The sequence below is a fragment of the Calliphora vicina genome, chromosome 5 (assembly GCF_958450345.1).
Source record: "Calliphora vicina chromosome 5, idCalVici1.1, whole genome shotgun sequence".
Lineage (NCBI taxonomy): Eukaryota > Metazoa > Arthropoda > Insecta > Diptera > Calliphoridae > Calliphora > Calliphora vicina.
In genome coordinates, this window is record NC_088784.1 from 5,539,773 (window position 1) to 5,551,931 (window position 12,159).

At 35.1% G+C, this 12,159-nt stretch overlaps 1 protein-coding gene across 1 annotated transcript; it reads left to right on the forward strand.

Annotated features, from left to right (window-relative positions):
- The first annotated feature begins 1,439 nt into the window (after positions 1 to 1,439).
- LOC135959817 (putative uncharacterized protein DDB_G0271606) lies at positions 1,440 to 5,667 on the forward strand. Its single transcript, XM_065510894.1, has 3 exons — positions 1,440 to 1,582; positions 1,891 to 2,452; positions 2,527 to 5,667. The coding sequence occupies exons 1-3, from the start codon at positions 1,440 to 1,442 to the stop codon at positions 5,665 to 5,667; spliced, it is 3,846 nt and encodes a 1,281-aa protein (XP_065366966.1).
- Positions 5,668 to 12,159: the final 6,492 nt, after the last annotated feature.

The following is a 12,159-nucleotide window of genomic DNA, read 5'->3' on the forward strand; positions in this document are numbered from 1 at the left end:
TGTTACGATCGGTCCATAATTAGTCATAGCTCCCATATAGACCCGCTTCCGAAAATCACTTTAACGTGCATAAATCTCTTAGAAATGTTGGTATATACACAAAATTCAACATAAATAACTATCATATAGACATAAATCACATGGCCTAATTTCAAGGTGATCGGTCCATAATTGGTCATAGCTCCCATATAAGGCCCACTTCCGAAAATATCTCACATATATAAAGTATTGATATTTTAAAAGAAAAATGATTTTGCTCTTTTACTTAGTGTAGGCTTGACCGACCATACTTTCTTACTTGTTTTATACTGCAATTTAAAATCGAGAAAATATGCTCAAACTTTTTTTAAAAATTTTTTTCACATATTACCACTAACATTTTTTTTCATCAAAATATTTTTTACTAAAATTATTTTGATCCTGCAATTTAAATCGAGAAAAACGAATAAGACTTTTGTTAACGATTTTTTTATACTTTTTTTAACTCACATTTTTTACCCAATTTTTTATTCACCAACAAATGTTTTTAATATTTGTCTATGGTAAAGGGCATACAAGATTTAGCACAGCCAAATATGGTACTCTTAGTTATTCTTTCTTATTTTATAATTAATATGAATTTAGCTGACATTTGTGTCATTAAGTTCGGCCTCTTTGCTTTGAGATGAGAAATAAGTAACATCGGAGAGCTAAAATAGTGTTTATTTTAGTCAAATTGCTATATAATTAAAAACAATCATAGAATAAATATTCTAGGTTCAGGAATTAAAAATTAAGTTTTTCTGTTAAACCCTGAAAAATTAAAGAGCTGAAGAATTTATTGCCGCAAATTGTATCCATAGATATATTTACCTATAATTATTCGTTATCCGACCTAGAGCCGAAGCTTTATCTCGTCGAATTGTACTCATTAGCTAGCCATACCCATAGTATTTAGCCGGCCGGGAGCCGAAGAATTTATCTCCTCATATTGCATCCATAACCTATATTTACTTTCTCATAAAAAGTCGTTAGTCTACCGAGAGACCAATTCCTTTATCTTTTGGAATGCTATATTAGAAGCTTCGTTCATTAACAACTCAATGGTATTCCAAAGATGCAAGACAGTTCATAAAGGCGATTTCAAAGGCAGCAGATCCTGGACAGACTAGTCATAACCCGGATGGAAATAAAAACTGCATCACAACCCTTAAGTCTGTCAGTCATCACAAAGATGTATCTAGTTTTGTATGAAAAAATAATGTATAATAGCAACGTTCTGGAAACTTCCCATTCAATGCAGCCAAAAACCGGTCATGTTGTGTAGCTCGTGTCACCGTCCTGTTGAAACCACAGTTCACAATGTGGAGACCAAGAAAAGTCGGTTTTTATACTGCCATGGCACTTTGAATTGACGGTAACGGTTCTTCCATCGTCATTTGCGAAAAAAATATGGCCCAATGTCACATCCAGACCATAATGCATACCAAGCAGTCACTTTTTCCGGCTGGACCACATCTGCAACGCATCCAGCTTCTTCCAATTTCTTTATAATCTTGCCAATTCCTCCACAACCACCCCGCAATGCTCAAAAAGTGGCCACGTAATGCTCTATTTAATTCAAATATTAGATGAACTTTTTTAAGAATTTAACTCCTAATCGATCTTTTTCTCCTCGGGATTATTATAAACGAAACCCAATGAACTAGTGGTAAAAACATTTTGGGCGCTGGTAAACAAAGTTATAAAGAATTTGATATTAAATTATTATCTAGAAACAAGTAAATGAATCTTGCTCTTGTTCAAACTGTAGGCTTTAAAATTCACCACAAAACTACAAGAATTTAATTTATTTTAAATCTTTTACTTTCAAACTTTTTATATTTTGTCTTATTTTTTCCATCTTCATAGATTGGCAATGTTACGAAAATTTCTAAAACCAACTGTTATTGCCAGTATTTTAATATTACTAACCACCTTAACAACCATAACGAAGGCAACATCTGTGACGACATCAACATCTATAACAACAACTACGCCGACAACGACAACAACAACAACACCATCACCGCCACCACCATCAACTACGACAGCAACACCAACAACTACCACAACAGCCGCACCATCAGCAAATATTTCAGCAACAGTTTTTCAGTTAACAAAAACATCAGTTGTCGGAAAATTCTTAAATAATGCAGCCGAAGAAACAACAACATCATTGTTGCCCTTACAGCCACCTTTAAATGTGACATCAACAACTTTGGCAAGTTTTATATTAAACCAAAAACATCAACAACAACAGCGTCAGAGAAAGCAACAGCAACTGTTGTATTTGCAGCAACAACGTCAGCATCGACAGGTACAAGATGTTGAGGAAACACAACAAAAACAACAGCAGCAGCAACAACAAAGACATTACCAAGAACATTTATTAAACGGCAATGTAAATGACAACAAAGAAATTATAAAAAAGGTAAACTGAAACTAAATCTTTATTAAACAGTTTTAAAGTATTTAATTTATTTTAATGTTTCATATTTGTTTTAGAATCTGGACTCTGCTTTTGTTACCGTTACCTCACCCGTTGATATTATAACACCGGAACCCAGTTCTACTCACGCCTACATACCCTTCGATTTGGACTATAATGATCCCACGGAGGAAAGGGCTCTACAAGAATCAAATGCTCGACAATCCACAATTAACGAAGTTCTAACAAATCTCTTTCCCAAAGGATTTTCGGATATATTTAGATTCAGCTATGCCGGGGAACAGGAAACCACCACTAACGTACCCATTAAACTGATCAGATCTACACCGGCACCCTTCAAGCGCATGCCCACTACAAAAACCAAGAAAAAAGGACAGGCTTTTATACCGCGTAATACCACCTATATAACAGTTTCTACTTCGGTAACCCGAGAAACTCGCAGAGAAATTAGTCCCGGTCATACGGAGATAGTAGTGGAGAAAATTATTACCGACCCCGGCTCTTTAAGATCGAATGAAGAATTTAGAGATGGCAGCAATTCCATAAGTAAGGATGAATTGTTGAGAATTAATAGAGCAGCCAATGAAGCTTCTGTTTTACCCAGTCTTTTGGTTAATCCTCAGAGTAATTCTAACAATAATTCTGCAAATGCTAGAATCAGTGAACCCATTGTTATATTAAATGATAACTATAATAACGATGATTTTGTGGAGGCGCCAGAAGATGACAATCAAATTGCTGAAACCCAAGATGTGATACATCAAGTTATACAGCCACCACCAGCTGAAAGCACAAATTTCCATGTTACACCCAATCATCAATACAATGTACGCATTATACATGACAACCCGGTGAAAACTGTTCAGAATAGTGAGCTGATCGGGCAGGAGAATCCCTCAGTAAGAAACTCACCTTCATACCAATCGTTTGTGGAACAAAGTAAATATTTGCAAAACACCCTAAAAGAGGCTCCCTCTAGGCAATTTTTAAAAAATTTCCAAAATCCCATACTGTCACAAACTGACAATCAACCATCCGTAAACAAGGGTAATTTTCATTATGAGCAGGTTGTACCACAAAATCATATACAAACCGTGCCCCCGGCTGCCCAGCAGCAGTATGCTCATTACCAACAGCAGCAGCCACAAGCAGCTGCTCCGCTACAGCAGCAGCAACCTCAGACTCTACATACTCGTATAATAAACAGCCAACATTTAAGCGATAAGGATGTTTATCAAATCGATTCAGCTCAAGGAGAGCAACTAGAACATACCACTCCAGCCAATATAGTTTTTGTAACCATTAACACTCCTCTTACACATAACATACAGCAGGCTGCCAATCCAGCCCACACCTATTCACAGGAGCCACAAATTATACCAGCACAGCAAATTAAGTCACCACATGAATTTGTATCCGATGCCATGGGCTACTCTCATGACTCTCCACAAGTGGAGGTGGATCATCAGGCCCAACAATCGGAAGATAATCCCAAACCCAGTAATGCCGGCTATACTTTTGTGGAAGTACAAAAATCCATTAACATACACAATAAATTGATCACGGAAAAAGATGGACGTTTGATAGAACAACATGAAACTATTTACCCGGAAGCCAAATATAATCACAACGTGCAACAGCAACAAGAGCCAGCTCAACCTCAACCTTCACCCGATTATATATCACTCTCCCAAAATCCCATACACGTTGAACCCGAAGATGAACAATATGAACCAGCAGCTTCCCTAAGGGATGAACAACATACATTAAATCCATCACAAGATTTGTCGGACTTTGGCACTATACAGCAATCCAATCTTATTCAAGAGAGCCACATTATAGAGATTCCCCAGCAGCAAGAGCAGCAACAGTATCATGATCAACAAGAGGAACAACATCATGAGCAAGTTTATTCTAACAATGAAGAAGATCATCTGGCAGCTGAAGATCATCATGCAGCAGAAGGACAGTATGCAGCAGAAGTTCATCATGCACCAGAAGATCATCATGCATCAGACAATCATTATGCACCAGTAAATCAGCATGCAGCAGAAGTACATTATGCAGCAGAACAGAATCAAGCATCAGACAACCATTATGCTGCAAAAAATCATGCAGCGGAAGGCCAATATCCAGCAGGAGAGCAGCATGCACTAATAGGTATACACCTAACCGGTGAGGTACCAGCACAACCTGTAAAACCAGCTTATACTCCAACTGTACAAATACCTTATGCCTTGCCAGACAGAGAGCCTTATCATCCTCCTCCCATGGTGCTGCAAGAAATTATAGAGAAACATATAGCCGTGCCTTATGGTGTTCCCGAGCCAGTGGGCATTCCCGTGCATATAGATCATTTCATAGACCGCCCCTACCCAGTAGAGACTATAGTAGAGAAACCCGTACCTTATCCGGTGGAGAAGGTAGTGGAAAAAGTGGTAGAGAAACATGTACCCGTAGAAGTGGAGAAAATAGTGGAGAAACCGATAGAAGTAATAGTCAAGAAATATATAGATCGTCCGGTGGCTATACCCATTAAAATACCAGTATCTTTACATTTGCCTGCATCTCCGCATGGTCCTCCATCTTATGGCCACCCAGGAGCTTATTATCCTTCCACATTTGGAGGTGGTGCTGGTGGCTTAGATCATGCTTCCACTTGGCCTCAAACCGTTAATGGCGGTAGTTTTACTCGCATACCCCAAAATGTCTTAAAGGCATACTATGCAAAAATGTTGAAAAAACTTGTGCCCCAAATGCAGCAGGCCTATAAAAATACCCATGCCAGCAAAGCTGTGCCAAAATTAACACCCAAACCGTATGTCAAACAAAATTACAAAATATCCGATATGTTGTATGATCTCAAGCCTCCCCCACCACGCCCTAAGGCACACACTAGTTGGGATATAGGGGCCCGATATCAATATGACTACAATACATTGCCTATCGATTTGTCGGCTTCCTCCTCAATAGCAGTGGGTAAGAATTTAGAACGACCCGGCCAGGGTTATAAAACAAATTTCGATGAATTCCAGAGATGGCGCAATGGACACAGTTTGAAGAGAAGTCCGGATTTTGGTAGAAATTTGCATATGGAATATGGTTTTAAGCCACCACTGGTGCCCTCAGTGGAAATTGATGATAAAGGTGTGCCTTTGAAGTCAATAGCTGACTTAACGAAGGGCAAAGAGGAATAAGAGGCGAAGACAGAGAGAGAGAAATAGAGAGGCATGCAGTAATAGAGCTGTTACACAAAAAAAATAAATCGAGTGTCTTGTATATTAAGCAATAGTTATTTAACGAAATGAAAGTAATAAATGATCTGCAGGTGCAAATTTAAATTAGGCTTCTAAAATTGAAGAGCTAAAATTATTTAAATTATTTAAGCAAATTTTGTGCCAAACAATTTTTTTATACGAATTTTCTTTATATTATGTTTTTATTTATTAAAATAATTTAGTATTTTAAGGTGCTTAATTATGAACTAATTAAATATACACCATTTTTAATTTATGTGTTTTATTGACAAGCCTAACAAATTGAAAAAGAATATATTTAAAAATTATAGAAGAAAATCTAGGTTTGGTTAAATGGTTCGCGCGAATATTTTTGCATATAGCAAATTATACAGTGCCCAGTATAAGTATAACTATAAGAAGTCCAATCAAGTTCCAACTAAGAACCAGGAGAGTCCTGGTACTTTCTAGTGCCAGAAATATTTTGAATATTCTACAAGTGATAGTCGTAGTCATTCATCATTCATGTGCCTTTGCTAAAATGTTTTAACTAATAATGTTGGCCATCAGGACATGAATACCCGAAATACTATTGACAAGCTGGGCCAAGTAATAAATGCAATAGAGAAGTCATTTTGTTCTTGGAAAGATGGTCAGTGGTCGACGCACAGTGGCGCCTGTAGAACAAGTGAATCATAAATTTAATGTGCCCCTAAAAAGTATTGAATAAATCTATCTTACAGGAAACTGTCCAACGATTTCAAATATGCTACTATTATTACAATCAGATTTTTGGTTCAGAAAATACAGCCCTTTAAAGTTGACTGATTTTCAGTGTTCAAAAAAACAGACCATTTTTAGTTAATTTTGTCCGCATTTAGATACAGTATCTCGAAAACTAGGTAACGGATTGTCATAGATCTATTAGGACACGAATATTTCAATATTTCTCAACTTTGATGGAAATAAAAAAAATATTAATTTCTATATTTTTAAAATAAGTTCTATGATTATTTCTTTACCTCATGAAAAATTTTTAAGCTTAAATAAATTACAAAAAAAAAAAAAATTAAATCTTTTGTGGAATATTTTACCAAAAATTTTAAAATAAATTTCAAAAAAAATATAAAAAATCAAAAATTTCAAAAAAATATTTTATTTTACTTCTCATAAAATTGATTTTTCCACAAATTTAAATTTTGCTAACCCTAAAAAGTAATGGTCGAGCCAACCCGGTGAATAGAGTTTGCACCCAATTTCGTGTGGGTATTCTATATATAAGTGCTGCCCAGTCTGTCTTAAAGTCAATTTATCAGAGATGCATTTAACGTAGATGTTAAGAAAATATGACCAGCACCATCTCCAGGCTGAGCTAGGAGTGAAACTAATGGAGCCAAAAATAGCCTAGGTATTTGGCTTCAACGGCGCACGGTGGCTCATATCTCAATTTCATCGGCTAAAAGTCCAACTTTTTGTTAACTCCGATTTCAAAAATTGTAATGCCATTCAATAGTAAACACATTGAAACTAAGGTAGCCAAAAAATTAGATAAAAATATGGACAATTGTGTGCGTGGAATGCTGTTAAAATCAAATTTTTGATCATCACATTGGGATTTATTGAGATCATAATAGGGAATAAAAATATGTAAAAATTATGTCAATACATCTTACAGTTCTTCCGTACCTGCGATTTAAATTTTGCGATTTTCAAGAAAAACTAATTTTTGTCCATATTTTGGCGAATGAGCCCAATTTCCTTACTGTTATAAATTTTAAGTAAAACCTATTCATAATATTATAGTCCTGGTAATTTTAAATCGTGAAGGTCAAAGGTCAATTTTTTCAAAATATGTGGAATTTCTAATGAAAAGATAGCGAAATGTTATATATTTTTGAGCTGATTTTAATTAAACTTGAGGAAAAATATACTTTGGGGTCTAACATTAACAACAAAAGTGCAAAAATGGATTTTTCGGTTTTTTAAAAGTCAGTTTTTTATAAACACTAATGTTAAGTAAATATGTCCAGCACCGTCTCCATGCTGAGCTAGGAGTGAAACTAATGGAGCCAACAATAGCATGTGTGGTTTTGTATCCACCGCTCTCCAGCAGACAAGAGCAGAATAGGTCATATAAGCGATGTGTATAAAATTACGCCTATGTATTTGGCTTCAACAGCGGTATTCTAAATGAAACCTTCACAATATGTTATATTTAAAATGAAACCCCCTTAAAGAAGACTAAACTTTTGTCTCATGTCAGTCTATAAAAGCCCCCACAAATATGCAAGAAAAAAAGAAAAGAAGCAATCAATTTCTGTTAATAGTTTATCACAAAATACACTTGAATAATATTAAACACAAAGCTGACACTTTATCTTATGCTCTTTAGCTATCTACCTCTTTCAATTTGTTCATGTTAATTTCAATAAAAAGCCAGCTAATAAAACATACAACAATAAAAACCTAGTATACAGGCAAATACACTCAATTAAATTACATAAACGTAGAAACAAACAAAAAAATAAAACAGTAACAAATAAATTGCCTATATTAAGGCTGATTTTATATTTCTTGCCTTCTAACTAACTAACTTGTCTGGCTTAACTGGCAAAGAGCGATTGTAATAATTGACGTAGTTAATTAATTTTGCCAGCATAGCTCTTAAAATACTTACAACAAAGTGGCATAAATATGTGCGTCATTATTTACAAACATTTGCCAATTAACAATATTAACAAATAAATATAAATATTTACAATTGTATGTGTGTGTTATAAGCACACAAACACATAAACTAACTATAAAATATTATCTAGACATAAACAAACTCGGATAGGCATACAAATTTATGCTACACACAAACATATATGCATAGTTATGTGTGTATGTTTTTGATAATGTAAACCGCCTAAAAGCAGACAACGCAAAAATGTTAATTTTCTTTAGAAAACGCCATGTATTATGTAAATTCATTATCTTTTTCAAAACATTGCAACAACACACGACAACAACAATCATCAAAATTTGCATAATTTTAGCCAACCAACAAGAAAAAAAAGTAAACATGCTAAAACGGGCTAAGAAAATCCTCTCATACTCTTTTAAAATACACACATGCTGTATTATCATACAAAGAGAGTGGGAGAGCGGAAAAAAACGAAATAAAATTGAAAGTTAAAAAAAGGGTTCAACATCTAGAATTCTTGCGTTGGTCTTATTTTGGCTTTTAATACGGCACACACACACACATACAAAAAAGGCAGTAATACTTTAAGATTTATTTGACAGCTAATAAATTTAACACATACTTAGACTCACACTCGAACGCTGATGTACAGGAATACACACATACTGAGAGAAAAACAGAAAACATGTAAACAAACACATACGTAACTCACACACACTTTTGTAATAGAAATATACACACACTCACTCACTCTCACTCTATTGCACATCACATTAGCACGTTTCACATTTTAGTTTAAATACTTATCGAACCTTGGTATATTTCTTTTCCATGCTGACTTTTACATACATTTGTATTGTATGTATTCTTGGAGGTTTACAGAACTTTAAAGGAAGCAAACCATTAGTAAAGCCAAAAACAGAATTAATAAACCACAGCTATCGTGAGCTGAACGCAATCGGTGGAGATCTTCCAGGATATTTGAACTCTTCATATAAACAAGTAAGTCTAAAATACCTGAACGCAAGAACTATGTAGCGGTCAAATCGGGAGACCTTGCCAGCCACTGAAAATAGTAAAACAAGATATTTGGCGAACTAGAAATGAATCCTTCAAATTGTCATGACTTTAGTATTTGGTATAAGACGTAGAAGTATTCTTTGGTATAAGACGCGGTCTTTGGAATAAGACGTAGTCTTTGGAATAAGACGTAGTCTTTGGAATAAGACGTAGTCTTTTGAATAAGACGTAGTCTTTGGAATAAGATGTATTCTTTGGAACAAGACGTATTCTTTGGAATAAAATGTAGTTTTTTGAATAAGACGTAGTCTTTGGAATAAGACATAGTCTTTGGAATAAGACGTAGTCTTTGATATAAAACGTAGTCTTTGGTATATGACATAGTCTTTGGTATAAAACGTAGTTTTTGGAATAAGACGTCTTTATTATAATACGTAGTCTGTGGTATAAGACGTAGTCTTTGGTATAAGACGTAGTCTTTGGTATAAGACGTAGTCTTTGGTATAAGACGTAGTCTTTGGTATAAGACGTAGTCTTTGGTATAAGACTTAGTCTTTGGTATAAGACGTAGTCTTTGGTATAAGACTTAGTCTTTGCAATAAGAGGTAGTCTTTGGAATAAGACGTAGTCTTTGGAATAAGACGTAGTCTTTGGAATAAGACGTTGTCTTTGGAATAAGACGTTGTCTTTGGTATAAGACGTAGTATTTGGTATAAGACGTAGTCTTTGGAATAAGACGTAGTCTTTGGAATAAGACGTAGTCTTTGGAATAAGACGTAGTCTTTGGAATAAGACGTAGTCTTTGATATAAAACGTAGTCTTTGGTATATGACATAGTCTTTCGTATAAAACGTAGTTTTTGGAATAGTTTTGGAATTATAATACGTAGTCTGTGATATAAGACGTAGTCTTTGGTATAAGACGTAGTCTTTGGTATAAGACGTAGTCTTTGGTATAAGACGTAGTCTTTGCAATAAGAGGTAGTCTTTGGAATAAGACGTAGTCTTTGGAATAAGACGTTGTCTTTGGAATAAGACGTTGTCTTTGGAATAAGACGTTGTCTTTGGAATAAGACGTTGTCTTTGGAATAAGACGTTGTCTTTAGTATAAGAAGTAGTATTTAGTATAAGAAGTAGTCTTTGGTATAAAACGTAGTCTTTGGAATAAGACGTATTCTTTGGAATAAAACGTAGTTTTTGGAATAAGACGTCTTTATTATAATACGTAGTCTGTGGTATAAGATGTAGTCTATTTTTTTCTCCATTACCCCACATGGAAGCATATGGCATCCACAAAGCATCTCCATCTTACACGATTTGTTGCAGTTGTTTTCGCGTCTTTCCATGTACAGTACTAGTTCTTGAATTATCGTTCATCTCCATGTATTCTTTGGCCGACCATGTCTTCTTGAGCCTTGAGGATTCCACTCTAGCACCAGCCTTGTTTTACAGTCAGAATTATTTCTGATAGTATGGCCGATCTACCTCCATTTCCTATTTGAGATAGTATGGGTCCCTCGTTGGTAAGATTCCAGAGATCCGCGTTGCTGATGTTGTTAGACCAGAATATTCCACATATGATTCCGAGGTACTTGTTGATATAGCTTTTGCGTGATGATGTTCGATATTAATAAGGTTTCACTTCCGTACAACAGAGTAGACCTTACACATGCGTTGAATATTCTAAGCTTGCTTTGTCTGGATATTTGAGAGCTTCTCCATGTATACTGGTTGTAGTCTTCCGAAGGCAGCTCTTACTTTATTGAGCGTGATCATTGACACTGTACTGCCATATATAGCAGAAGATTTCTTTGTCTTCAACTGGTTGGCATTGTAGCTTGATATTATAGGTGATAACATTGTTAATTCTCATAAGTTTTCTTGAGATTTTTCTCAAGTCCAACATTGCGTGATAATCTTTCAAAATCTTCTACTTTTGCGAGAGTAGAAAAATATCATCCGCATAATGCAAATCATCGAGTGAATAACAGGGGTTATAGGAGGAATCCTTGTTTTACTCTAGTGTTTGTGTGAAATATTTGACTTAAGTTCCCGTTGCGAAGAACTGAAAGTTCTGCATTCTCGTACATAACGCTGATGATCTCGTACATAACGACTAAGAGGGGATGGTACTCCTTTCGTTGTCAATATTTTCCATATACAGTCCGTCTGATGATATCGTAGGCTTTCTTGAAAATAAGTACATTTTGTGCATGCAATTGGAAAGTCTTGTTGGTACCACATACATTTTCATCTATAAAAATAACTAAAAAGAAATAACCTTGAATGGTTGTAACGTCTATTCGTTACGTTTATTAGTACCCCAAAAGCACCAATTTTATTTGTTTTTATAGCCGTTCGATCATGATAAATTTCGTCCGTGTTGAATCTTTGAGGAAGGCGAGTATTCGGTTTTTAGTTAAGATCATATATAAGTAAGGTTTCCAGAAGTATACGGCCTACTCTCTGATGGAATTCTTTTCCAGATAGGTTGGATTTCAACTTTCTTTAAAAGGAGTTATATATGACAATCCTCCAATCGGGTAGAACACAGGAATTTTTCTCTTTGAAAAGTTAAGATCTTTTAGGATATCATGACAATTCCAAAACATAAACTTGACGAAACTATTCTCTTGGAAACCAGCTTTTTTTAGTGAAACTACTATTGAGTGGTAGTCACAGTACGGAGTAAAGATTCTCAATCGAAACTTAGCATGAATTGATTTCTTTACTTACATTTCCAAA

What these genes read in the sequence shown, in the direction of transcription:
- LOC135959817 (XM_065510894.1), top strand. Translation starts at nt 1,440, where the DNA reads ATGTCACATCCAGACCATAATGCATACCAAGCAGTCACTTTTTCCGGC. An exon ending in AATGCTCAAAAAGTGGCCAC is followed by an intron (nt 1,583 to 1,890) that starts GTAATGCTCTAT and finishes CCATCTTCATAG; the next exon opens with ATTGGCAATGTTACGAAAAT. An exon ending in ACAAAGAAATTATAAAAAAG is followed by an intron (nt 2,453 to 2,526) that starts GTAAACTGAAAC and finishes TATTTGTTTTAG; the next exon opens with AATCTGGACTCTGCTTTTGT.